The 26,424-nt window shown below is 49.6% G+C and overlaps 9 protein-coding genes across 9 annotated transcripts; 4 read left to right on the top strand and 5 right to left on the bottom strand.

Moving 5' to 3' along the window:
* Nucleotides 1–53: 53 nt before the first annotated feature.
* Nucleotides 54–1,110, bottom strand: KD926_004390 (class II fructose-bisphosphate aldolase; the record flags this gene model as incomplete). Its single annotated transcript, XM_053097916.1, has 3 exons — nucleotides 54–324; nucleotides 395–904; nucleotides 1,007–1,110. The coding sequence occupies 3 exons, from the start codon at nucleotides 1,108–1,110 to the stop codon at nucleotides 54–56; spliced, it is 885 nt and encodes a 294-aa protein (XP_052958187.1).
* A 380-nt stretch (nucleotides 1,111–1,490) lies between these two features.
* Nucleotides 1,491–2,682, bottom strand: KD926_004389 (Ldh family oxidoreductase; the record flags this gene model as incomplete). The annotated part of the gene is made up of 4 exons (XM_053097915.1): nucleotides 1,491–1,745; nucleotides 1,809–2,432; nucleotides 2,499–2,615; nucleotides 2,671–2,682. 4 exons carry the CDS (start codon nucleotides 2,680–2,682, stop codon nucleotides 1,491–1,493), a joined length of 1,008 nt encoding a protein of 335 aa, XP_052958186.1.
* A 1,545-nt stretch (nucleotides 2,683–4,227) lies between these two features.
* On the top strand, nucleotides 4,228–7,317 carry KD926_004388 (uncharacterized protein; the record flags this gene model as incomplete). The annotated part of the gene is made up of 3 exons (XM_053097914.1): nucleotides 4,228–4,373; nucleotides 4,424–6,390; nucleotides 7,028–7,317. 3 exons carry the CDS (start codon nucleotides 4,228–4,230, stop codon nucleotides 7,315–7,317), a joined length of 2,403 nt encoding a protein of 800 aa, XP_052958185.1.
* A 456-nt stretch (nucleotides 7,318–7,773) lies between these two features.
* On the bottom strand, nucleotides 7,774–11,670 carry nrps6 (putative nonribosomal peptide synthase; the record flags this gene model as incomplete). Its single annotated transcript, XM_053097913.1, has 1 exon — nucleotides 7,774–11,670. One exon carries the CDS (start codon nucleotides 11,668–11,670, stop codon nucleotides 7,774–7,776), a length of 3,897 nt encoding a protein of 1,298 aa, XP_052958184.1.
* Nucleotides 11,671–12,676: 1,006 nt separating this feature from the next.
* Nucleotides 12,677–13,838, top strand: KD926_004386 (uncharacterized protein; the record flags this gene model as incomplete). Its single annotated transcript, XM_053097912.1, has 2 exons — nucleotides 12,677–12,905; nucleotides 12,955–13,838. The coding sequence occupies 2 exons, from the start codon at nucleotides 12,677–12,679 to the stop codon at nucleotides 13,836–13,838; spliced, it is 1,113 nt and encodes a 370-aa protein (XP_052958183.1).
* Nucleotides 13,839–14,163: 325 nt separating this feature from the next.
* KD926_004385 (MFS transporter) lies at nucleotides 14,164–16,209 on the top strand (the record flags this gene model as incomplete). The annotated part of the gene is made up of 4 exons (XM_053097911.1): nucleotides 14,164–14,166; nucleotides 14,231–14,384; nucleotides 14,940–14,999; nucleotides 15,047–16,209. 4 exons carry the CDS (start codon nucleotides 14,164–14,166, stop codon nucleotides 16,207–16,209), a joined length of 1,380 nt encoding a protein of 459 aa, XP_052958182.1.
* Nucleotides 16,210–17,534: 1,325 nt separating this feature from the next.
* KD926_004384 (p53-like transcription factor) lies at nucleotides 17,535–18,332 on the bottom strand (the record flags this gene model as incomplete). The annotated part of the gene is made up of 2 exons (XM_053097910.1): nucleotides 17,535–17,820; nucleotides 17,941–18,332. The coding sequence occupies 2 exons, from the start codon at nucleotides 18,330–18,332 to the stop codon at nucleotides 17,535–17,537; spliced, it is 678 nt and encodes a 225-aa protein (XP_052958181.1).
* Nucleotides 18,333–22,252: 3,920 nt separating this feature from the next.
* On the bottom strand, nucleotides 22,253–23,509 carry KD926_004383 (uncharacterized protein; the record flags this gene model as incomplete). The annotated part of the gene is made up of 1 exon (XM_053097909.1): nucleotides 22,253–23,509. One exon carries the CDS (start codon nucleotides 23,507–23,509, stop codon nucleotides 22,253–22,255), a length of 1,257 nt encoding a protein of 418 aa, XP_052958180.1.
* Nucleotides 23,510–24,362: 853 nt separating this feature from the next.
* Nucleotides 24,363–25,738, top strand: KD926_004382 (Rab family GTPase; the record flags this gene model as incomplete). Its single annotated transcript, XM_053097908.1, has 3 exons — nucleotides 24,363–24,592; nucleotides 24,659–24,771; nucleotides 24,828–25,738. The coding sequence occupies 3 exons, from the start codon at nucleotides 24,363–24,365 to the stop codon at nucleotides 25,736–25,738; spliced, it is 1,254 nt and encodes a 417-aa protein (XP_052958179.1).
* Nucleotides 25,739–26,424: the final 686 nt, after the last annotated feature.

Genomic DNA, 26,424 nt, shown 5'->3' with positions numbered 1-26,424 from the left:
AAGGAAATGATGAGGAACAGATAGATCATTGATGAAACACGGTTCGACATTCGTTAATACCGCCCTGATGACCCCAGCACGTCCATCATCCGCGCAATCGACTTGGTATAGACCTCCACGGCCTGGACCTTGAGCACGGTTAGCTCCAAGGACCCGGCATTTTCAGCGACAAATTTCGTATATTCATCCCGCACAGTGCGGTTCAGATTGTTCTTCCGAACACCGCACTGAATAGTTTTGAGAAAGAGCTCATCCGAGACAGGATGCGTTCCGTGAAGAGCCAACGGGGTGGTCGGGGATAGTGACTTCCCGATAGCTGCGAGTCTAGGTAATGCATTCATCAGCACTTTCCCTCATTTGTCTTCCATGAATAGGGTCGAAGAATATTACATACCTCCCCAAGTCCCACGCCCTCTCTGGTCCTCCCTCCGGATACCCACCATGAATATTCCCAAATGAAGGCGCCAAAAAATGCACCCCGGTGCGCCGGACAAATTCCTCAACTTGATCCTCCCTCGTCATCACAGCCTCCATATCGACCGTCGGCAAACCGTCTTCTCCGCCCTCAATGCGCCCCATCTCCGCCTCGATGGTGATATTCAAGGCACGAGCCCGCTGCACGATCTCTTTACAGTAGTTGATATTAGCCTCCTCGTCGAGCGACGACGCATCTACTATGATAGAATCGAACGACAGAGCCAGCGCCAACTCGACATCGTTTGTCTTGATGCAGTGATCGAGGTGCACGGCTATGGGGACGCGCGCGGCGTGAGCGCTTCGTACCACGTAGTGGATGAACTCGGGGCCGTGGAAATTCATTGTCCAGGGGAAGAGCTGGATGATTGCGGCCGAGTGCGTGCGTTCGGCGGCGCGGATTATGGCCATTACGCCGTCGGTGTTGTAGCTGTGTTGTTGTCAATGTGGTTCTATATTCAACTATGAAAAAGCGATGAGGAGGTTTTTTTGACTCCTGATTGACAGGTAGGACGATGGTAGGTATACATACCAGTTGTAAGTCCCGACAGCGTAGTCATGCTTGCTGGCATGGTTGAGGATTCTCCAGGTGAGATTGCTTTCGGGATACGTGTATCCATCTTTTGAGGAGGCCATGATTTGTTTGGTGTTTGTCGTGTTCCACTGGTGGACTGATGGATTGTTTTCGCCTTCTTGGCTTATATAGAAGTGTTTGTATGCTTGGAGCAGGCAAGAGGATGACAATCGGATCGCGGTTTATAATGTTGGCTAGGGATTATCGGGCTCGGACCGGGTCCGAAAGGAGTGGGTTGGACTATCTGGACTAGATCTAGGTTGGGCAATTCAGGTGTTGATCGAGCAGTGATTGATTCATCTTTCAATGTATGCGGAGCTCCAGACCTGCTGCAACATATCTCAGTCAGAAGTTTATATGATGCCAGGGAATCTAACGTAGAATTAACCTAAAAGGACAAAATGCAACTTCCGATAGTTTAATTCATAGTTACATCATTGCACTAATTAATAGAAAGCGGTGTATCCGACAAGCTCAACTCATCAATGCCATACTGCTTGGCCGCATCAGCAAACACGCTCTTCTCAGCATCTGCATACGGAATTCCCTCCTTCTGACGCTGAATGCCCAACCGATACTCCGGCTCTCCAGGGAACAGCACCTCCGAGAACCCAGGCGCCGGACTCACCCCATGAACCCTTTGCACCAAGACATCCATCCTGGCCTTAAAGTCCTCCGTACTCATAAACACATCCGGCTTCAACACAACAAAGCAATGGCCCACATTCTATGGCTTCGCATCTTTATACTGATCTCCAACATCCCCACCAAACGCCGCTCCCGTCAAAAACCCCGACATTACATCCATCAGGGTCGCAATGCCCGAGCCCTTCGGCCCCCCAATCGGCGCCATACTCCCATTCAGCGCGACCTCGGCATCAGTCGCCGGATTCCCATCCGCATCGAACGCCCAGCCCAGCGGGATCGCCTCCCCACGACGCGCCGCCTTTCGAATCTTCCCCTTCGCCACGACCGACGGCGTCATGTCCAGCACATACGGGACCTCAGAGCTCGAGGGCGCGCCGGCCGCGAACGGCGAAATCCCCAATAAGGTCTCTTTCCCGCCGAAGGGCGGCATCTGCTTCGCCGAGTTAGTGAACACCAGCGAGATAATATTCGCGGCCAGCGCCTGTAGCACGTAGGTGGCGGCCATGCTGAAATGATTAGAATGGTTCACGGTCACCATGCCGATGCCGTAGATCTCGGCGCGCCGTATCGCGTCCTGCATGGCTTTCGTGGCGACTACGAACCCGAAACCGTTGTCGCCGTCGAGATGCGCGACAACGGGCGTCTTTTCCGTGATCTGCATGTTGGGCGTTGCGTTCACGCGGCCCTTGCTGACGCGGTCGAGGTACTGGGGTAGACGAGCTAGACCGTGTGTATCCTACGTGTAACCGAATAGTATAGACGCAGTCAAGGGAGGTGCGGTGGTACTGATGACGCCGCGCACGTCAGCCAGAACTAAGCATTCCGCCATAGACTTGGCGTCATCTTCGCTTAGACCGGCCTTGACGAGCAGATTGCGAGCGAATTCAGTTGCCTCGGCGGGGTTCGCATAGTATCGGGCCTGTGAGCATCATTAGTGACTTTGGATCACAGCTATTCGTGTTTTTAGTACGCACGTTGGAAGCCATGACGTAGATTTGAGATCGATCAAACCAAAAGCTAGGAGCAACAGTATATTGTGCGTAGAATAAGTTGTTGTATGAGATTGAAAAAAACGGTATAAGTGATGTTTCAATCAGTTAAGAAATTAAATCGGAAGAATCAATGTTTCAATGTCTTTGTAAAAGGAAGGACGGTGGAATAAATCCCGATAGAAGGAGGGCGGTTGGTCTCCATCGGATTCGGTCCGAAATCGCTCTGATTGGCTCGAGATATCTTGTAGAGGGAAAGGGTTCGAACAGCAACCGATCGGACGACCATATAATCATTCGGAGTGATTTGAATGGTTTCAATTAGAGATACTGTAGAAAGGTTGACGACAGGCCCTGTCTTATGCTCACTCCTATCGTTAGTCCTGTAGCTACGACACCGTATCCTGATAACGTTTGCTTTTATTGCGAATTCTAGAAGCTTATCATTCTGATTCACTTTTGGACACAATGTTTTTCATGTCAAGCATCATTGGTCTAGTGGTAGAATTCGTCGTTGCCATCGACGAGGCCCGTGTTCGATTCACGGATGATGCATTTGTTTCGGTTTTTGATTTTTTTCCGCAACATGGGATGTTGTTTACTGCTTCATTTTCCTGCCGAGACCTCCTCATTGACTTTAATAGTGGCATTCCATACAAGTATGGCAGCTAATAATATAGTAAAGCGGTCTTTCTAGTAATATAATGTGGGGGGCAGCATTCTACTCTCCCACATGTATAGTATCGTACACTCTCGGGGCGAGTTCACCCCTGCTTAGCGTCCTTGCAGGGCACCTCGGAGGCCTTGTGACATATACGGTTTACTTACTGAAAATAATTTTAGATTATTATTTATTAAACTATCATATTTTAGTATGACTGCATTGTAGGGGTGTGTATAGAAGATCTAGGTGCCTTGGGCAATCTGCCAAACATGAAAACTAGCGGAATTCACCATGATATCGGCCATCAAGACCATGTTGATATGAAGATTAAAGAGACTTCTTGACCCCTAGATAGTTGATAAAGCAATCCAATCATTTTTTACCACTTCAGCAGCCTACCCCTGGCATCCAGTATTCCTACAATTAGCAACTGCCAAGGGTTGCCGCAGCGTATTGAGAATCGAAGCAGCGGTGGATAAGCGTATTCGCCTTTCCAGACGGTAGTGCTGTGAAAACCTCGCTACGTCCGTTTCGTGGGAAATGCCTATATCAGTCTCCAATGGGTGAAAGCAAGTAAGTCAGACAGAACCATGTGGCGTCTCGGATTACTATCAATGTGTTCCGCGAACCTATTTAGCTGGTAGAACGTTAGGGGCGTAGTTCTTGCCCAGTGGCCGTGCCCAAAATATTAGGAATTAACAGCCCTTGCAGCTCGCCTACAGCACAACAGTTTAGTGTACAGGCTATAAGGGAGGTAGGTCGAACTAGCGGTCAGGATCAATGGTATGAGTAGTTCCGGTAGTTCTATTTAACTCCCAAAGTTCTGCTGCATTAGGACGAACACGGGAATCCGACCAACACTCTCCAGTAATTGCAAGATGGCCCATCCTCCTCTGCATCGAGGGAAGCATGCCACCGCTGTAATTTCAGAATGTCAGCAATTAACAGACCTCATAAACAACAAAACAGAGGTTACACTTGATGGAGAGTCACTCAATGTGAGTGAAGTTGTTGGCGTTGCGTGGTGTGTTGTCGTCCATACACCCTTGCAGATTCCTCCTTGACCTTGGGCAGTTACCAGATACCGGCGTCAATCACTACAGATCCCCGAGTCCATGCCAAATTGAGAGATAGCGTTCATCACCTCGATCGAAAACTGGCCAACGGTGAGATAATCTACGGCGTCAATACGGGCTTCGGGGGCAGTGCAGACACCCGGACAGACGATCATACAACCCTACAGCAAGCATTAATCCAGCACCAGGCGTCTGGAGTACTGCTTCCAACGGACCGCCATGGCCAACAGTGGGCGAAAAGTCAGACTCCACGCATACGGAATCCATACGGCTCGACAAGCCTCAGCATGCCATCTGCCATGGTGAGGGCTGCCATGCTCATTCGCTGTAACTCTCTGTTGCGCGGGCACTCAGCCGTCCGGCAAGAGGTCATCGAACATATTCTGGCCTTTCTACGCGGTGGCCTCACCCCGGTGGTGCCGCTGCGAGGGAGTATATCGGCGTCAGGTGATCTGTCTCCGCTGTCGTACATTGCCAGTGCGCTGGAAGGCAATCCAGACATCTCCGTCCGAAAGGATCTAACCGAAGACGTGATGTCCGCCGACAAAGCACTCCAGCTGTTGGGGCTTGTACCACTCAGTTTCGGCCCGAAGGAAGGCCTGGGCCTGCTCAATGGCACGGCATTTAGCTGCGGTGCGGCAAGTCTGACCCTCTACCAGGCCAACCAACTCGTTGTCCTATCTCAAATCCTCACCGCGATGGGGACAGAAGCTTTGGCCGGCTGCAGAGAAAATTATCATCCGTTTATTGCCGAGGCGCGTCCGCATCATGGTCAAATCGAGGCGGCATCGAACATCTACGCTCTACTGCGGAATTCCCGCCTACTCAAGGCGTCAGTCGACAGGTCCAACGATAGCTTGGCCCAGGATCGCTACGCTCTTCGAACAGCGTCACAATGGATCGGTCCCCAGATCGAAGACATGCTGCTCGCTATGCGTCAGGTGCATTGTGAGTTTAATTCGACCACCGACAACCCTTTAATCGATCCGACAAATGGCCATGTCCATCACGGCGGCAACTTTCAGGCTGCTGCAATTACTGCGGCCATGGGAAAGATTATGAACGTGATGCAGATGCTAGGGAAGATGATCTTCTCCCAGTGCTCAGAGCTGATCAATCCGGCCTTGAACAACGGGCTACCCCCGAACTTGAGTTTCGACGACCCCAGTCTCTCGTTCACCATGAAAGGGGTCGATATCAATATGGCCGCCTATATGTCTGAGTTGAGTTATTTGAACCACCCAGTCAGTAACCATGTGCAGTCGGCCGAGATGCATAATCAAAGCCTGAACTCGCTGGCTTTGATAGCCAGTCGATATGCCGCCGAGACTGTGGAAGTGTTGTCGTTGATGATGGCCGCTTATATGTATGTGCTGTGCCAGGCTGTCGATCTCCGCACCTTACAGGTCGAGTTCATGGAAACGGCGAAATGCGAGATCAACACCATAACCGCTGAGATTTGTGATTCTGCCTGCCACCTTGCCGAAGCTGAGTTACAGCATATCCAAAATACGATGTGGCATGAGATCATGCAACACTGGGCTCGCGGCAGTACGAGTGACCTCCACGACCGAAGCCAGATGGCAGCACGTAACTCCTTGGGAGCGTTGGTGCAGCTACTGCCTGCGCCTAAGACCACCACGTCGGTTGCTGCTTGGCTCACTGCGCAGCACAACTGGGTCAATCGAGTTGCGAACGCCTTACAAACCAGATACTCTGCGGTACGGGAGCAGTTTCAGGCAAATCCTACCACAAAAGGCTACCTTTGCAGGAGCTCGCGGAAGATATACGAGCTGGTACGTGAGAGGCTAGGGGTGCCATTACACCGCGGGATTGTTGACCACCCGACGTATGCTGCGCCGGGCCACGATGCCAAAGAGAAACAATGCACGGGCTCCCAGGTCAGCAAGATATACACAGCTTTACGAGAAGATGAGTTTCGAGAGGAACTGCGAGAATGTTGGGGTTTTGTTGACTCCTCGGTGAAAACTAGCTATAGATGTGTTGAATGTCCTTAAGACAGACCATCATAGACCAACTAATTTTACCGAAATTGCTCTTTATATCCTCTCAAATGCCTTAGAATTAGATATTGCAAGTGAACCTCGCCTTGCAGGCCAAGTGTGGCGGTGTAAAACCGACTGGAAGTTGGCTTTGTACAACTGAGAGATGCGGCTCGCAAGGGTGCAGGAGCAGACGATTTTAGGCCTAATCGGCTAAACTCTGCTGCAAGGGTTTGATGGATCCTGTTTCAATAGTTTCAATACATTTCCGCGACGGTTTCATGTACCTGTAGAACCCTGTCGCATGGGGGTGGTGGTTGGCTCTGCACTTGGTGAGCGTCACCAAGATATGAGGCCCTACCTAAACTAATTTATGAAACATGGGTACTGACCCTGTATTCTCTAGCAACTGAGCATCCAGCGTTAGTACCCGAGAATCCATCCATGATACCGCACAGACACAATTGGGGCCTGCTCAAGGCCCCTTGCTAGTCGCAGCTCTAACGCCGCTCTACATATGCAGGGGGTTCAGCGCGGCATGTTCAGCGCACGAGTCAGACCGCCACATCCACATCGACTACGCTGACTATGTATAACAGCAGACTCAAGAGAGCTTTGTCGTCCAGGACATACATTTGGACCGTATTTTCTCTCGCCTGTCGCGGGAACAGTTGTGAAAGTTGCTCACATCCCTGGAACATACTTTGCCGCGGATCCATCGAGAGGCTTTGAAAATCTCGACTCGACCACATGGAAACCGTGCCCGGACTGTCAGGCTCCTGATGCCTCGCTTAATATGCTTGCATTGATGGCCACCAGAAAAGCAATCAAGTGCCCTGAGAACGGTGGTGTTCCTTGCAATCGGCATGGCGGAGGTATTGAGTTGTAGGTCAACCGTTGCTGCGGGAGACCATGTACTCAAGGGTCAGGAAATCGGAAGTTTTCATTACGGGGGAAGCCCTTTTTGTTTGTTTTTGAGCCAGGTGTTGAGCTGCAGTTTTCACATGCGGTGTACGAGTCTCTAGCTCGTGTACCAGGGATTACTGGTCAATGCATTGCAGTGAATAGTAAGTTGGCATCATTAGAAGTGAATGTATCTTGAATACCCGTTAAACTCGAATTACATGGGCCCTAGGCATCCAACAATGGACCCTACGCCAAAGACCGGTCCAGTTTAGAGGTAGGAAAGAAGCAGTGGAGTCGCCATTCAGGTCAGAACCACATGAGTGGCCATAACTATGCGCAACAACGACACCAGGTACACATATAGAGCCTCCTTGAGTGGCCTGATCAGGCATTTTTATTTCCGCTGGCATCGCTTTTGAATATATAGCTCCTTTTGTCATCATAACGTGCTCAGTAAAGAGTTTGGGCTGTTGATGAATATTGCCACTGTTGAGGAGAACCGGTTAACAAGCCTCTCAGCATCTGGTTTCCCCCCCAACCTGCTCGATAAAATCACAACCGCATACAGGGAGCCCTCCTGTGGATATGTGTAGAGATAAATCGTCCTTTCAGGCGGATTATCGACGCTATGCGCCGACAAGCGCCAGATAGTGTCTCTGACCTGTGTCACTGGGCTAGGGTTAATATTCTCGTGTAAGACTATAGAGTCAACCTCTGTATCACGAGGCCAGTCCGTACAGTTCGAGACAATATCCTGCCACTCAAGTGTCTGGTAGTCTAACGAATCTATGTGTTGGTTCTGCACTGCAAGTAAAAGATCCTTGACCGTCCAGGAGGCGTCGTATTGTATGCGCACAGGAATCGGGTTCAGACATGGCCCTACAATGTTCTCTGGCTCGGGTACATCGACATAACGGCAATTTACCATTTGACAGAAGTTCAAGTCGTCTTTGCCTGTCTCCTGCCGGAGGACGTATGACCAAGCTGCCTTGACTATCGTAGCCCAAGTTATACCAGAAGGGGGTGGAATGGCGATGGGGATGTCGTGCGCAGCCACGATACATGTCTCCTCAGGGTGGTCTCTTGACGGGGTGAGAGGAATGGTCGTCGGCGTCGACCCAACTAGCAAATTACTCCAGAATCGTAAGGAATCTGGAGTACGCATTTCGGCACATTTCCTGACATAGTCCGCGTAGCTGGTTGGGGTACTGAGGGTCTGACCCTCGTATAACTTCCCGAGATCGTTCAAGATCTTTTCCAGGCAGAGTCCATCAAACTGGGAATGGCTAATTCGTATAATAAGCGTATGTTTCTTGAGGTGATCATCCTGCAGCAGTGTGAACTTCAAGAAAGGCCCTCCCTTGGGGACAGGCGATTTCCGATCCTCTGCACAGAGCGAATGTGCCCACATATCACAGTTATAGCTATCGGTGGGTGCCGTGAAACCAGCCCAGGGTACTTCCACTCTCCTCAGAACTAACTGCACATGATTTTGCCTGAAAGGAACAAAGATAGTCCTCAGTATGGTGTGCTCTCTCACTAGATCTTCACAGGCCCGGCGTAGTCTCACGGGGTCCAGAGGACCCGATATTCGGACAAGTAGGTAATCCATGATCTGATACTGGACGAGGAATAATTGTGTCTCCCGGACTGGAACAATGTCCTCAATCATATCAGTGGTCAGTCCTTCAGGAAGATCACGTACAAAATTCTTTCGTAGAGAGTGGAATTGATCCAGGTCCGCTTTGGTTGAGGTCGTTTGGCTCTGCAGGGAGGGACAAGCCTTGCCGCACTTCGCAAGTGCGCTCAGGCTAGGTTGTTGAAGACAATCAGCGACGGTGATGGATACCCCCCTTGCTCCTGCAAGGGTCACCATCTGCCTTGCTAACAAGGAATCTCCTCCCAAACCGACAAATTGATCGTCCATCCCAATCTGTTCGGGTGCAATGGATAGAACCGTTGCACAGATGGACTGCAGCACTGCTTCCTCATTTGTGATAGGAGGGCAATAAGGTCTGGGAGCATTCATATATGCGAGTATCTCCTTTCGACGTAACTGAGAGATCGTCTCTGCCAACAGTTTCCGATGAAGCTTTCCCGACGGTGTTCTCGGAAGTTTTGAAACGGATATGAAAGAGCTCGGTATCATATACGCAGGCAGCACCTTGCTCATCCGGTCCAATGCTCGCTGGGCAAGGTGTAGGAACGTATGACTGGGTGGGAGGAGCTCGCATAAATCCGACTTTCCATCACTCTGCGAAACGGTGGGGACAATGGCTACTAGCATGCCGTACTGAGACTGACTGTCGCTTGGGCGAACTATCTCAGCGACAACATGGGAGGCCTCCGGAAAGTGACTGCGTAGATGATATTCGACCTCGGCCAGTTCAATCCTCTGGCCGCGAATTTTGACTTTTCTCCCTTTGCGGCCTCTGAACTGGAAGGATCCATCAACCGGATTCCGGGAGAAGAGATCCCCGGTTTTCAGAAATCGACTGGATTGATCATTCCCCACTCGTTGCCCCCATAAAGGATTGGTGATGAGTGCTGCCTGCGTTTGCTCTATGTTGTTCAAGTAAGAGCTTGCCAGACACGGCCCTTGAAGGACCAGTTCCCCTTCAGCTCCCAGAGGCATCAATCGGTCATGGTCCGTCGCATCAACAATCCAACCGGCGCCCCAATCTGGGTAGCCGAGCGAGGATAGGTCTCCCGGTTCGACAATGCGTTTTGTCATGATGGGACTACCGCACTCAGATTGTGCATACATTGAGTAGAGAGCAACTTGTTTCGCCCATTTGCTGATTTCCAGCCGCCCTATCGCTTCCCCCACAAGGAACATGGTTTTGATACTGGGAACCTTCTTGGGATCGATGACTCGAGCCACAGATGGTGTAATCATAGCCCAGGTGACACCCATACTCTGGACCAGCCCTTCCATATTATTTTCGAGCTGATGCTCTGATGGGATACACAAACAAGCTCCTCGGGTCAATGCCGCTAGATGCTCCCACATGCAGGCGCTGAAATTATAGGATGTCGATTGAAGTACCCGAGACTCCGGACCTAGTCCAGGAACTTCGGGACCGCTGGCAAAGGCCGTGTGGCTCATCAAGACCCCTTTGGGTACCCCGGTCGACCCGGACGTGAATCCAACGTGTAGTGCGTGATGGCTCTCATCTGTAACTTCTGTCCAACGGTTTGGTTTCCCTGAAGCCTGACGGGAGTCATCATCTACCACATCCGGTATGATCATGACTGGGGGACCAAGGAGAGAAGCCTTAGCATGATGTCGACGTGAAGTGAGGACCACTTGGGGCAAAGCCACATCGCACAGTGTTGCGAGCCGATGGGCTGGCTGCGAGGGATCTAGCAGTGTAAACGCTCCTCCAGTTTTTAAAGATCCAAGTATGGCGACAGGTGTCCATTTAGACTTCTCGGACAAGATAAAGACAACATTATTTGGCCGGACATTGGCAGCGGACAATGTTTGAGCAAGGCAGGACGCTTTGCTGTCAAGCTCGCTGTATGAGAGATCCCCATCCCAGGCGCAAATGGCTGGCGAAAAGGGCCGTTTTTCACATTCTCGTTCAATCAAATGATGAACGCATTCGATGGATTCCTCCATGCTACCCAGCCTGTTCCACTCGCCCATTTTCTTCAGGTCCTCCGGATTGCTTTCTTGGATGTCTGCCAGACGAGCGTCCTGATTCTTAGTGACTTGATCGAGAGTGAATGCGAATTGGTGAATCATGGATTCTACTATTTCCTGACACACGACGTCGGAGTCAAAAACGGCGTGAACGGTCACACATTCGCCTCCTACTCCGCAGCTCACGATAAATGGATAATCAGAACCAGTTGTCTTGTGTAATGTGGCAGTTGCTTCGTCCAGACCGTTCAGCGGCCGAATTAAGAGAATATTGCGGAAGTCGCATATGCGAGTGGCCTCTGCGCTGCTGGTGCGCATATTGCTCAGACCCAGTTGTTCGAAATGGCGCTTCATACTCCAGTATTGGCTCACCATATCAGATGCAGTCCGCACTGTATCGCCAGACTGCAAGGTGAGATGGCAAGGGACAATAGAGTCTGGCCCCTTGTGTTTCCCGTCACTGTCATCCAGAAGGCCATAAAGAACTTCAGATGAGCTTGTATAAATTGCGAGAACTAATGCCCAGCTGAGGCATAGACGGGTTGGCAATGTGTCATCGGAACTGTGATTTGAGATCACCCTTTTGATCCGGCTGTCAAGCGAAGTCATGTAGGATTCAGACGGTAAAGATGGAAACGTCACACCGTCAAACTCCATAAACTTGCTCCCCATGGCCGACTCTGCCATACTGTTATTTTTTCCGGTTGTGGCCGTCATGTCCAGTTCTGTCCTTGTCGCTTAACAAGATATTTTGATCGTCGATTGCTTCAAGACCTTTCAGAAAAATCACACTGTAAGATTTTAACTTGCTGGGAAAGAGTCTTTTTACATAAGACTCTTGCCAAACGGACGGGGTTCTGGATAGACCCTTTGTGAACCAAAATTACCCTAGGACAGAAGTGCCCCGGTGATTCAGGCATCATTATCACAATTCCTATTTCCCTTGATTGTCATATCCCTTGATTGTCATATCCCTTGATTGTCTCAGGCATTGTTTGTTGATCGTTGCATGTTCAGGATTGCGCAGATTTGAATACTTAAGGGGTGAGGATACGAGGATAGATCACGAAGGGGCAACCTGATTTCATTCGTTTATGACCGTTACCTGTGGGTGTATGAGAAAAACTAATTGTGTTGACACCTTTCAATGCTTCATTCGTTCTCCTTCACTGCCACGCCCCTGGGCATTCTTCAACGGACGTGTAATGATGCCAAACAAATGAGATGGGATTCCTCAAGCATTACTGGCGGCATGATACATAGCTGATGATCCTCAGGGTGAGCTACAATACGCTGCAGCCTTTCTACTACTACATTTTACATGATCTCCCTGCGTCGCCAGTACGCGTGGCTGACCTGGCCTACTATTTCAATTCATGTTTTTGTCTACATTCCAGTGTACTCCCACATTGTTTATGCGAGGGCTAATGCCGGCGCCATGTAACACAAGTAAAGTGGTGTATGGAGTATACATCGTCATCGTAAGCAAGGGAGTATGCATCTCAAAGCGGTTCTTCCCACCGAGAGTTTTCTGGCCTACGGGCAGCTCACACTATTAAAGCCATTTCCACAGTCACTCAGAATATTCTAAGCTTTGCGTAAGGACCCCATCATTTCAATCCGTTCGGTCAGCGTACCAGCTGTTCACAATTACACCTCGACCTGTGCTAGAAAGACTCTCAGTGCTCTCAATATGGGCTCTATCGGGCTTGATCATCATGACCCGCAGCTAGCAGCTGCTCTATCCAGCAATGAGGCGGCAGATATGGCCACTCTAGACTGCTCAAAGCTAAAGGGGTCTCCCTCAGAGCGGCGTGAGGCTCTTAGACAACTGGACGAAGCCCTTCAAAACTACGGGTTCATCTACCTTGCCAACCATGGCATCTCACAGACACTTTTTGACGAAGCATTTCAATGGATAAGTCGCATCCTTTCAAGATATATGCTATCCCATATCATGAAGCTGACTAGTCTCATACTCCGAGCGCTTCTTTCACCTCGATCCTTCTACCAAGAATATGATTGCTCGTCCGGCGAGCGACTCCCTGGATGATCACTATGGGTACGCCGCGTACGGTGTTGGGCACATCAGCCAACTAGTTTTTGGAGAAGAAGAGGTCGAAAAGCATCACGCTGCCTCCCCTGACCACAAAGAGACGCTGGAAGTCGGCAATCCGCATGAGCCAAGTGGAAGCGGCCCAAACCGCTGGCTGCCGGAAAATATCTTTCCAGGATTCCGGAAGTTTTATGAGGGATTCTGGGACGCATGCAACGAAGTCGAAAAATCACTCCGACAGGCGCTCTGCGAAATTATCGGGATCGAGCTTGACACCCTCTGTCGGAAACAATCGCTCAATTTCGGTCACATCAGCTTCCTCCATTACCCTCAGATGGCCCTGAAGCCGCAAGACGGCAAAGACCAGCGGCGATTGAATGCGCACACGGACTATGGCAGCTTGACGCTAGTATTTCAGGATAACGTCGGGGGGTTGGAGGTCCATGACGGACAGGTGTTTAGGCCCGTCATTCCCAAGCCGGGAACCATCGTCGTCAACGTCGGCGATATGTTGGAACGCCAATCGAATGGGAGGTGGAAGAGCGCCTTGCACCAAGTGGTTGGTCCTAGGAAGGAGGCAATAGTGGAGGGGTTCGAGACATCCAAGACTCTTCTCGATCGATACTCCATCGCATACACTGGAGCAGTAGACCCAGAGGTGATCATTGAAACATTGCCGGGATGTGAGGTACCGGGCCGATGGAAACCTAGCATGGCGGATTGTGACGAGGAGAAGCCAGTTACCTCATATGAGTGGCTCCAGAAAAGAGTAGCAGCAGAGTACCATCAGACTTCATAAAAGCCACCAAGGAAGCGAGGAGGGGCGAGATAATATGGACAAAAGACATGTGGTTCTTTTTTTTTTATGGGTACGCCTTCCAATTACGCCTTCCAAGCTGCTTGTATAGACCGACATTGATTCCTGAAGTCCGTATTTATGGGCTTACACTACTCGACGCACTGTATATGGTGAGTTAGCTATTATTTTGCCAACAAGGGTGTACTTGCGCTAGATACTAAGCCAAGCAACTAGAATACCGGGCGCAAGGAGAATCATTAAGAATTCTATCAAGGGATACTGAGTGACCCCCAGTCCTAGGCTGCATACCATACAGCTCTGCCCAATGGTACGTAGCTTTTTGAATGCCCAATGCCTCTATCCCTCTGCCTTTTGACAGTGTACATGAATAGACCGCGAACGCTTCAGTTCGAAAACATTATTTCACCTCTGCTTCAAATGCTGCTCCCAAAATGCACCAGGAACTGGAAGTGCCATCATGCAAGGGAACTCAATGGGCACATACCGGCGGGAGTGGGCCCCCTTGGGCAGTATATGTTATTTTCGGTAGGTATTTAGGACTCTCGTAACCCGCCCACTTTATGCTGCTTGTAGTACATTTATGGTGCGTTTTCAGCATCCTGCCACACCTTATTCTTTAAGCTCGCGCTATCTTCTTACCAGTTATTTCGACCCTGTCTATCTGTCATGGTAAACTTAGCTATTCCATGGCTACGCCGTGGCCGAAGCCAGAAAGCTCCCCTGCTGCTTCAATACAGGTCCTCAGTATTCTTCATCACATTTGTGGCTTCATATGCGGTTTTTACAGTACGTACATGTCAGGCTGAAAAGAATTGGGCCGACCGTAGGGTTAACGGGTGGGCTGACAGGACACGTGATAGGACAGCCTCCTGTATGGATTGGTATGCATTCCTGTGCCTACATACGGTCAAGACCGTTGTGGATTCTAACTCATCATGACTACCTTATTAGCTGGTTCCAGTGATACCTACTGCTATGAATGAGCGCCTTCAAGTTCCTGTGAGAGACGGTACAATTCTACAGTGCTCTGCTGCTCTATTACCCATTTATGAGGCTCATGAATATCCAACATCCATGCAGAGCAAAGATGGACATCTATCTTGATGGCTTTATACGGTGCTGCTCAGTTTATCTTTGCACGTGAGTGAACATCGGGCTGTGGCGCGATCGGTGCTAAATGTGTACAGCTATTAGTGGTTTCTTGTCGGATCGAATCGAATCGAGATGGTGGCCCATGATGGCCGGCGTGCTGACTCTAGGTGCCGGTACCGCTTTACTGTGTGCCGGTAGCAGCATCGGACTCTGGGTAACAGGCCGGTTGCTACAGGGAGCAGCCGCTGCAACGGTATGGTCTGTGGCATGCGCCTTAGTAGTTGACACCGTGGCAGGTGATCGGCTCGGCCACGCGATGAGCTATATGAGCATGGGCATGACGCTTGGAAACCTGGCGGGTCCTCTGACTGGGGGTGCAGTATACGAACACGGGGGCTACTATGCAGTCTTCATTGTGGCGTTTGCTTTTATCGGAGTCGATATTGGGCTGCGGCTGTTGATTGTCGAGAAAGAGCAGGCTTTAAAATTCCTCCCGCTACCTGTTACTCCAAGCTCCCACAGCATCACAGCCCAGGCCGAATCAGGGCTGGAACTGGCAGGTCTGGACGACCATGATCCAGTAAGCCTACATCCACACACGGGTCTAAGAGGTTCTTGGGAACTCCTATCCTCTCTGCGCATGCTCATCGTCCTATGGGCTTGCGTCGTGATTGCTGTTATTGTTTCGGCTTTTGACAGTGTCTTGCCGCTTTTTGTTCAAGACACGTACGGTTGGGAGCAGACTGCGCAGGGGCTGATCTTCATCCCGCTCCTCATCCCGAGCTCTCTCAGTCCTATAGTCGGCTGGGTTAATGACCGCTATCCCAGCTCTCGGCGGATTTTGGCGGGAGGTGCTCTGATGATGAGCGTCCCAACCTGCGTTCTTCTCCGTCTAGTAGAAGTCAACGATACAGGGCACAAGATACTGTTGTGTGCGCTTCTTCTGTTGCTTGGTATTTGCATGGGTATACTATTCCCACTTGTGCTCGCGGAAAGCTCATATGCCGCTTCGGAAAAGGAACAGGAAACCCCATCTATGTTTGGTAAACAGGGGGCAACGGGACTTGCATACGGGTTTTCAAATGCCGCCTATGCTGCTGGCTCAATAGCTGGGCCGTTTTTGGCTGGACTCGTCCGGCAATATGCCGGCTGGAGTACGATGTCGTGGTCATTGGGCTTGCTGACCGGGGCCTCTGCTTTGCCTGTTGTATTGTACTTTGGCGGGCTTCTGTCCTGGCGAATAAATCCACGACAGTAGCTAGTTGAATCAAAAGGGAACTCTACATCTTCCATATCGGAATAAAATGTAGAGATTTAGTGGCTAGGCTCCATTCACCCAGAGCGAAAATGCGAGTGACGGATATGAGAAGCGTTCTAGCTATTATGCTTCTAGCCTTTCTAATTATATCTCATTGTCAGCGAATATGGGGCAATTTGCCGCTTCCGTCTAGATCAACTCTGACGGCATTCAATGGCTTCAAGATAAGCCGATTTCAAAGAAGCCACGTAGTCATATTGCATGTTAAATAGCTTCGTTTCGATCCTCTAGATCAAGAGGATCAGACCTTCATTGAGCCTCGATTCTGCATACAAATTACTAGGCAATACGAAACTTTCATGATTCAATACTCATCAAGTCCAGCCGAAGATTTAGAATTACCATAGGACGGAAACTCTGATTGTTAGCGGAATTGATCTGGAACTGGGGTATGGATAGAAGCAGACTTCAGTTGCATTAATTATGCAGATCTGATAGCCCTAACTTATACGGAGTAGATATAAGGCGATCTATAGCAGTAATCAATGCCTTCATTCAGAATAAAACTCGATGTCTCTGCACGGGTAAGAGCTTGGTTAATCTAACTACAGACATGTTTGCAGTCCCTATCCAGTGAAATGATGTACAATATATTCTCCTTCGCTCTCGTAACAAGTACATACGACCACAGGGTGTGGAGAACAGGGCTTCCCGTCCGCTCAGCCGTACTTAAGCCACACGCCGGCAGGTTAGTAGTTGGGTGGGTGACCACCAGCGAATCCCTGCTGTTGTATGTTTTTGTTTTGGCTTAATTTTTGGCTCTCTGCATTGTACAAAATATGAGTTCCGGAGTGTGAACTCTTCTAAGCCCCAAAACAAAGGAACTGGTGGGCCCGAGACAAGCGAGTTGGAGGGTAGGCGTGGCCCATCGATGGACTGATATTGTCACTGAGTTGTGTTGACAGGACCCTGAAGTGAGGTACCACTCGATTTATGCATTCCGACCATCCAATGATGTACTGATATAGATATTGAAAAACTAAATTAGTCCTGCCGCCACGCCCACGATGGCGCTGTGGAGCCTTCAGGAAGTATGCCACTGTATTTGTATAGCGTGGTGCCTTCGACCATGTAGTGGGTGCAGACGTACTTGTCAACTTTTGAAGTTGACGATCCATCCCAGGACCCGGATCAGTGTCGAACTCACATCCAGGTGGTATCTCACATTCTTGTATTGATTGGAAGCATACTGGTTACCTTATTAGAAGGTCGAATATAAATACGAGTGGCTGTGCAGGTATCTGTGTGTTACAATTCCATTGGGGTCATCGACCCCGGACAACCACTGGATCCGACAGTCGTCGGGCAATTTTAATCCATAGGGTGTCGGCTCCACTGACGGGGTTCTCAACAGCCGCGTACAACTCCACAACTAGATTGTAATACGGTTGTTGGCCTCGGCGTTTCCCGTTTGCCGTGGCCTTCTGGAACTGGATCCGCTCAAATGTATGCTGAGTTGGAGGCTGAGACAGTTGTGTAGCGCCGGTGTAGGAGTCACTGTACTCCAACCCCATCCGCGCAGCTGACGAGCCCAGGAAGAATCCGTGATCACTGTTGTTTGGGCTTGAGCCTGGGCCAGGTATTAACGGCGGCGGTTAACTGGGCTGTAGCACTACCTTGGCGGGCTTTCGCTCGGACTGCTTGTCACGTTTTGGCATGTGCTGGACTAACTCTCTGATCTTGCTGTACTGCCCATTCACAATCGCTGATATAGTCATTGAAAACGCAATGATCCTCTGCGTTGTGCTGTCTGGAAACGTGAGGAACATGGGGCCGTCTGTCCACGGTTGCAGGGAAAAGCTACATGAGACGGAAATATAATTGCACCGGTAACAGGTCCAGTTCTCGTTGATTTGGAAAAATCCCTTGTGGATCTTCGCCTGAATCTCTGGCTTGATGGTCTGCTCTCCCGCCATAATTGGCTGAAGGATGCTGGTATCGTGAAATGGAGGAGCATCGGCCATGGACGGCTGGAGGCGCTGGACCGGGTCCATCAATACAGAACCATGCTGAAGGTTTATACTGGAGGAGTGGTCCATGTATCCTTCAAGACCCGTAGTCATTGTGTATGGAGCAATTCTGGACGTATTGCTCAGGCTCGACAACGACGGGAATGTGCCTCCTCTGTGAACAGTGTAAGTTCCCGTGTAAATATCGATTTTTTCTAGCAGCCCCGTGCCCCCTGACACAGTAGAATTTAGTGACTGAAGAGCAGGCGATATAGTGACAGGATAGTGGCTATCGCAGATAATCGTATTTATAATTAACTTCAGTGCGGAAATAATGCCGTGCAGGAATTTGACTTACAGTGAGGGAACGCGGTAGGATCAAAAATCTGACATCCTTTCAAATCAGAGACCCGTCGAGGACGGATGGATAGAGTGGTACTGGGAGAACGCTTCTATAAGCTCTATGGTCAATTGCTTTGCCTTGAAGAGGCCATGCGTGCAGAACAGAATGGGTTGACAAGGCTGAGATAGGGAAGAACCAACTAGGCCTCGGAGAGGGGCAACGAAACACCAAAGGATTACACTAATGCAAGACCACGTACCCCGGTCACAGAGAACCAATCAACAATGATCCGTACCATGAGGCTTCGTACAGCATCTCTCTATCGTAAGGAGTGATGTCGGCTGCGGTCTGCACCATACAAATACGGCAACACAGAACGCGCCCAAAATGCAATTATCTGTTAGGCTATAAGATATGTAAATTAGACTCCCCTACCCCGTGAAAGGCTAGACATTGTACGTACAATGTTGCTGACACGAGCAAACGAGTCACTCAAATTTCTATGTTGGAGAAAGAATTGAATACGCAATGGGTGAGGGGATCTCTGTCATATTCTAGGCTGCAAGCTATAGTTTGCAGGGATTGGGATTATACGATGAACAAGGATATTGGTTTGTCTATGTCAGTCCTTTGAAAGCACAGCCTCCCAAATCCGGTTCCTTTCTGAATTAGTAGGCAACATTACTGGTTTCGCAACTCTTCTCACTCACCAGATTTAACTACAGGTTAGTGGTCCCTCATTCCCTAAGCCGGGGACTAGGGTGCAATCCAGTAGTTTGACCATCCTTATAACAACTATGGATGATCTTTACCAACCAAGCGAGAGGATAACTGTCTTTCTGTCCTGCTACTTCATCTGTGCTTTGGGTTTAACTATGGTTCTACTGCAACATACCCTGTTGTGGCATTCAAAGACTGTCTAATTCTGCGCGGATAGTCTAGGTTACATATAAAATCTATCCAACAAGGTACCTTTATTAACACCAGTACGGCTGCTCTATTAGCTATGCTGTAAATCCGGCTCTTTCGTGTTTTCAAATTAGCTCTCCAGCAGTATTTTCCCGTTCACCTGTTTCTTGGAAACGTCATAACTCCGGACGAATGGTCTGCTCACAACACCATATAGGCAGGATTAGGCTGCGGTATGACCGCGGTTAACCGCGGTTAGCCATCACCTTTCCCGTTTCTGCAGCCTCCTAGCCCTGAACACGAGCAACCTCCTAATTGCTGCAAAGACATAAAAAGAGCTAGACTGCCTGGCAAGTATAATTACTTCAGCTGTCTACCGCGTACGAAGCCTCAGCACTCAGATCCCGACCTCAGGGGAGAGGCTAACCGTGGTAGAATCAAGGGCGCAGAGAAGCGCTCCAGAATTATCGCGCTAGATTGTGTATACAAAAGGAATTTCGACGGGTAATACGATACGCCCAACGGAAATTCTGGAGAAACAAAATTAATGCAACTACTACGAGTAAAGAGGTATTTGAGATATCCAAGTGGCACAAGACAACAGTATCCTACCGGAACCCTCTAATGAAGAATAGGATTTCTTGCAACCTGGCTCCCCCAGCAGCTAGCACACAAGAAAAACGTGAAATCTAGCCCGAAACCCCTACAGAATTTTGCTGAAGCGGAAGATATACCGCTAGACACACCCACGATCCCGTCTAGATCTCTGCTATTCCCAGATATATCAATTGAGTAGGTAGAGAAAGCAGTGCTGCACGCAGGCAATACAACCCCAGGTAGTGACGAACTGTTTACCAGCATACTAAAGACAGTATGGTCCCTGGTCAAGGATATGGTTCTTGCTCTATCAAGGATACTTATTAACTGGGTATTACTCCCAATGTTTCTGACACGCTGTCCTGGCTATCATCCAAAAGCCAAATAAGACAGACCTGGCGAATCCCAGGTCGTCCAGACCAATTGCTCTTCTCTCAATCCTAGGCAAAGGCTTAGAACGCCTGTTAGCACGGAATATAGCATAGATAGCTATTTCCTACAAAGTCCTGGCTAGCCAACAGTTTGGGCCCTACCTCTTCGTTCTGCTGTTGATCCTACTACCTGCCTGCTACATGATGTAGAGCAAGCTCTAAATCTGGACAAGACAATGAGTTTATCTTTCAGCCCATTGCTCCGGCAGATAATCTTCCACTGCTGCTTCCGCTGTGGAGACTTTCACTTCTCACGGCGTAAGAGGAACGGCATCAGCAGACCGATGCATATCGGGCCGGTGACCAAACACCCATCTAAGAGCGTCAGAGTCCTGGGACTACACCTAGACACGAGACTCAACTGGAGAGCGCACGCAGGGGCGCTGCAAGAAAGGATGGTCACCCAAGAGAACGCACTCAAACGACTGACAGGCTCAACCTAGGGCCTCCCCATGCTACAAGCCCGAAGGGTCTACAACACAGTTGTTCTCCCGGCCCTTACCTATGCGAGCCATGCCTAGCACACCCCAATCGGAGGAAAACACAAGATAACACACCCCCACCCTCCGCCTGGCCCGGAAGGTCCAGGCCAGATGCCTACGAAGAATCACAGGGGCATTTAGAGCCACACCAACGTCCACCCTAGAGATACTTGCCCATACTACCCCGATAGAACACTACCTTACGGGAAAATTGGCCGGGTACCATGCGAGGGCCGCGAAACGGGAAACCAGCGAGCTCACAAAACAGATATGCAAGAGGGTAGTGGGCGTCTTCCGGCTAGTAGTCTATAGACAGGAGGTCGTGGGATACAACAGACCCATGCTACAGGGATGGGGCCAGGCATGGATCAAAAGGGCGCTACCACCAGCGGCGAAGAAGTGGACCGAAAAGTGCAGGATATGAGAGGCAGTCCTTCAGAGATCGAAAGAGGAAAGATAAGGGCTCCGCAGGAGTCCATCCGAGGCAGTCCGACACAGACCAACCAAAGACCTGCTCAAGCTTCAGGCTGGTCTGCACAAGGCCGAGAGCCCCGTGTTAATACAACTTCGGATAGGCAAGGTAGGACTGGCGGCCTTTCTACACCACGCAAAGGTGCCAAGAAGGGATTCCCCGATGTACCCCAAATGCAACGGGGGCAAAGAAGACCCTAAGCACGACAGCATACCACGAGGTCAGACATAAGCTAGAGATACAAGGACGGATAGATGTTGGGCGGCTGCTCCCCACCCCCAAGGGGGTACAAAAGATAACAAGGTGGTAGATACGAAAAGGAGTGGTCAATCAAATCCGGCTGGCAAATAGGTTGATTGAGGGTTAATGAGGCTGGTGCTAGCAAAAGGGTACCAGGGATGTGTACGAAGAACGAAAGATGCATCACTGAGACGGAGGGATTTTTTACCCGATAGGGCCCTCGGCCGGGCGGCCCTACGTGGTTTTCCCCCCTAGACAGCGAGATAGACCGGATGGCTATCGGCCCAACAGAGTAACAATTCTATTATTATGACTATTATTATTTGTCAAGACCTTCAATACATTCGTTCGTTGTAGACCTTGGTCACATGAGCAGAATTGACAATAGTAGCCCCCTGCGTAGCTCACAACATAGTACCTAGTGATCCAGCAAATACCTGAATATCAGAGTTCCGATATCAAGATCCTACCCTCCTTCCCCTGTGCAATTCATAACAAAAATCAATGACTAATTAAAAGTAATCGGTTACGATATTCAAGGTGAATATATCGACCACTTTTCAGTAACGCAGCCCATGCAGAAAACTAGGAACAACAACAGCCCCATCCTTAATAGTCAACCGCTCCATAAGCGCACGCCGCAGAGCATTATTGCGTTTCGCCGAGCCACTGGTCCCGTCGCTGATCTGCAAAGCTTCTGCAAGCTCATCACGCGAATCTCGATCCCACTTCAACCCAAGGGCCTTCAGGAGATCCACAACGGACTCCCTCCATTTTTGACCCTCATTCTTGCGCCGGGCTTCTTGGTCTAGCAGATTCGCGAGGGCAGCACCGTGAGCCACAGGCTGAGCTGAATATCCAGTAGAGCTGGATGTAGAATTTGGAATGATATTAGAGGCCGGGATCCGGGAAAGCAGCTCCTTCGCATAAGCTGAAGCAGCAAGCGCAGCATATCTCTTCCAGTGGTCGTTTTTATGCGAGTCTGCATAGTCGCTGATCCCTCGGATCACGAGAGACGGTAAGTTCCGAACGACACCTGCTGCTTCCATCTCAATACACAGGACGCCGTATCTCGCGCGCAAATCTTCTCGTTTGGTCGCACTTTTGACCACCTGGCTCCCGGAGGCTATTGGTCCATAGTGAACGCGAGGGGTAGGCTCGTCGCGGGCATCGCGCTGACGTAGGCGTGTTTTATCGCACCTGTCGCAGTCGACGCTCCCAGCGACGTGTTCGTAGTCCGATTCGAACAGTTTGTCGTAAACATCGTCGGGTCGTGAAAAGGCGGACGCTTGTTCCACGACGTGCGAGATTATCTGCGCGATATTGCTCTGGCTAACGATATCTGTTGCCTGCATATCGCAAACAGCACTCCGAAGCCGGGGCGCAGGCGCGTTAGGAAAGTCCAATTGGATAAAATCATCAGTCAACTGTTTTCCGAAATCATGATGGGTGATGCCATTAGATAGGTGCCCGGGCGCTGCTACCACAATATCGCCAAGGCGAATATCGCAAGTACTGCTGGGTGCCCCGCCACCGATTCCGACGAGGAGGGCGAACCTAATTTCGTGGAAGCTCCACTTCAGATTGGTAGCAGTTTCCGCTGCATTATGCGGTCCTTGAGTGCCAGAGGTGCACAACACGATATTGTGACCTGCGATTTCGCCGAACTTATACTGGTTCGGGTCTTTCTTGTCAATGTCGCGCGGTGCGGTGTGTTTCACCTCCAAAAATTGGCTGAAAGCCGCGAGTTCTTCAGGAATCACTGTGATACAGGCGATATAATAGTCCTCCTTCCTGAGAGTCACGGAAGATGCCATTGTTTGTTGAACCCTGTGTAGGGAGTGGGCGATAAGTCTTGTTAACAGGGTACACCCAGTGTTATCGAGTCTTTCGTTTCGGAAATCATCTATCAGAGCCATCACTTACCGAGGGATAGAAGCTGGTGCTTATTATTTAAGAACGCAATAATAATGTGGGTCGTGATGGAGGGTAGCGAAAGGCTGAGCCTTGCAGTACAAATGTGTCACGCGGGCCTGGCAAGGCATGTTCAAACTCCGCCCGAATCTCCAAGATTACATCGATGAGTCGCCCATGTCAATTGTTGATAGGGGTCAATGAGGAGACTGGTAACCCTGATAGGTGTTCCAAGCCTGCACTAGCGGTGCTGGATTGAGCGTCGTCGAATGGCAGAGGTTCCGAGTCTGAATTGTTCAAGCGCCCACGAGAAAATACCTTGCGCAGGACAGGGATATCGGCCCAGTGTGAGAGGGAAAAAAAAAGCAATAAATCATATGAACAAGGCGAAATTGGTCTTAGCGAACGGTTCACATAATGATTGGAATCTCCTTAGTCTTGTCGATATTGGCTGGCTCTAATCAGTCACTCGCAGTACGTAAACGCCTTGCTGACGTGGCTCTAGAGCGATGGCAGAGCCTCTCTACTGCCGGCTCACGGTTCTCTCGTCGGCGTGTATAAAGGCTGTTTCCCTGTGCCCAGAGATCAGTTATAAGCTGTGGAGTCCGCTGCATCTTCGGTCCACTAAGTGAGGTAGCAAGATTACTCCCCGTGGAACTATTTTGATCAATACCAGTGAATAGCCCTTTAAGTGGCGCCGCGTCTCATCGTTGATGTGCGTCAAAGCTCAAACGCGTTCCCTGTTCATCGCCCGCGATGAGCTCTCCTATCCTGAAATATAGTTCTGACGGTTCCGGCAACGAGGGTTGCGTAATTGATAATGCTCTCAATATCATTGACGGATGGAAAGAAGACTTGCCCACGAAGGAAGATGCAGTTACGCCAACGGACGATAATTTTACATGGCCCTTCAAGCGGTTTTCAAACCTTGCGAAGGTCGCAAAGGGAAAAGTCACTAGTAGCATGGTCAACTTTATCAAGACACAGTAAGTCTGCGAAGTATCTTTTAACTATTGTAATATTTAATTTTCTAACGCAATCTCCCCCTCTAGTCTGAAGGGAACGAAGCTCATATTTGTCGTCGGCTGTACCGGATCCGGGAAGACTACTCTTCTCGGGGAGATAACAGGTCAAGACCTCAATATTGGAAACTCAGCAAAATCAGGTATGTCTGCGCGTCTAAACGGTTCATGATGAATCTCCCTTATGCGTGTACCACAGGGACCCTTGGTTACCAGGTGCTTCCGGCAGTTGTACACGGAGAGCAGTACCTATTTGTCGACACGGCAGGGTTCGGTGCAGAAGATATCGATGATAGAGTGGTTTTTGAAGACATTATGGGCTGTGTCTGTACGCTGGGAGAATGGGTGTCTATTGCCGGTGTTATGTTTGTCCACGATGCCCGCCAGCAGCGATTGACGCAGAGCGAGATGAGAACGATTCGCTGGCTGCAATGTTTCTGCGGTCCCCAGTTCTTTCGGAAAATCACAATTGTCACAACCCAGTGGGACAGGTTGACTAGCGAGGATATGGACCAAGCTCGGGATATAGCCAAGGAGTTGGAAGTATTGGCCTTTGCAGATATTCTGCTGTCGAAGTATGTCACGAGCGGTCATCTTTATTACCACGGAGTGGACACCGGAGATGGCAACGGATGGAATGCTTTGTCCAGAAGTAACTGCCCAAAAGAACGATCCAAGATGGCTGCAGACCTCGTTCGAGACAAGTACGGACTACGTGATGGGATTCCAAGACTTCAGGTCCTAGAGGAGCTTGCCATCGGCTGGGGACTCTTTGAAACCCAGGCGGCTGCGTCTCTTTTCAATACATACCCGTCTTCGACGATCTGTGTACTGCGGTACAAGGCTGTTATTATGAAAGTCGACGAGAAACTTAGGCCTAAACAGCAAGAGGTGGAATTGGCGGCTAGTGCACCAAAGCCTCCACAGGAGAATCCCACTTCAGAAAAGTCTACTTCGAAATGGTGGGAAGTTGCAAAAGAGGTAGCGTGGGCCTTCTGGGGCTTTCAGAGGACTGGAACTACCAAATTTACTGAATACAGACGAGGGACTACTGCTGATGCGTGGGAAAAATTGAAAAATTGGTGGTCAGGGGAGACGCCGCCTCAGTAGGCTACGCAGACTAAGGTACTGGGGTCCGACGATATATTGCAAGAGCAGTTAGAGGCTTAGAGCCATAGGACTTATTGACTAATAGTTTTCAATTATACTGTAGCAATAATTTGATTTTTTTTTTTCCGACTTTTCATTAGAATATTTTTGCTCGTTCGGGAAACAATTTATGTCTTCTTTGAAATTGTTCTTTATCAAATATTCGCATAGCTGATCAATTTGCAGAAAAGCTTTCTTTGCTGTTTTAAATAATTTTTTCTATTTAACATTGTAACGGTACAAATATATTGAGCCTGGCGACATACACCTGTCGAGAGCCATAAAGATAGGTAAAAGTGCTGTTATTCTCCGATTTTGTCGACAATCCTTGGTCGCGTCGACATTGTTTCTCTGATATTTAAAGTAACGGATATGCCAGCCTTCTAATCCATAGAAGCCCTTTAATTCAAGATTCAGTTTTGGAAAACGCAATTGAGGGTTAAGGTATAGTTCGATCAAGAGGCGCAGAATATTTATCATGCATTCGGCGCCTTCAAAATACGCTTTCTGCGTAGACTCTGTGTAACGCGTGTCAGTAACCAAATAGCATTCTTGCAGGTCTACTATTTGTTTACAAGCTTCTATGATAGATTTAAGCAGATACCTTCGTTTTGTGATACAATCACTATGATGATTTGCCGAATAAC

This window comes from Aspergillus affinis (assembly GCF_023601865.1).
Source record: "Aspergillus affinis strain CMG 70 chromosome Unknown NODE_20_length_373750_cov_87_641216, whole genome shotgun sequence".
Classification (NCBI taxonomy): Eukaryota; Fungi; Ascomycota; class Eurotiomycetes; order Eurotiales; family Aspergillaceae; genus Aspergillus; species Aspergillus affinis.
The sequence above is the reverse complement of the archived record's forward strand: the minus strand, read 5'-3'. Positions and strand labels throughout refer to the sequence as shown.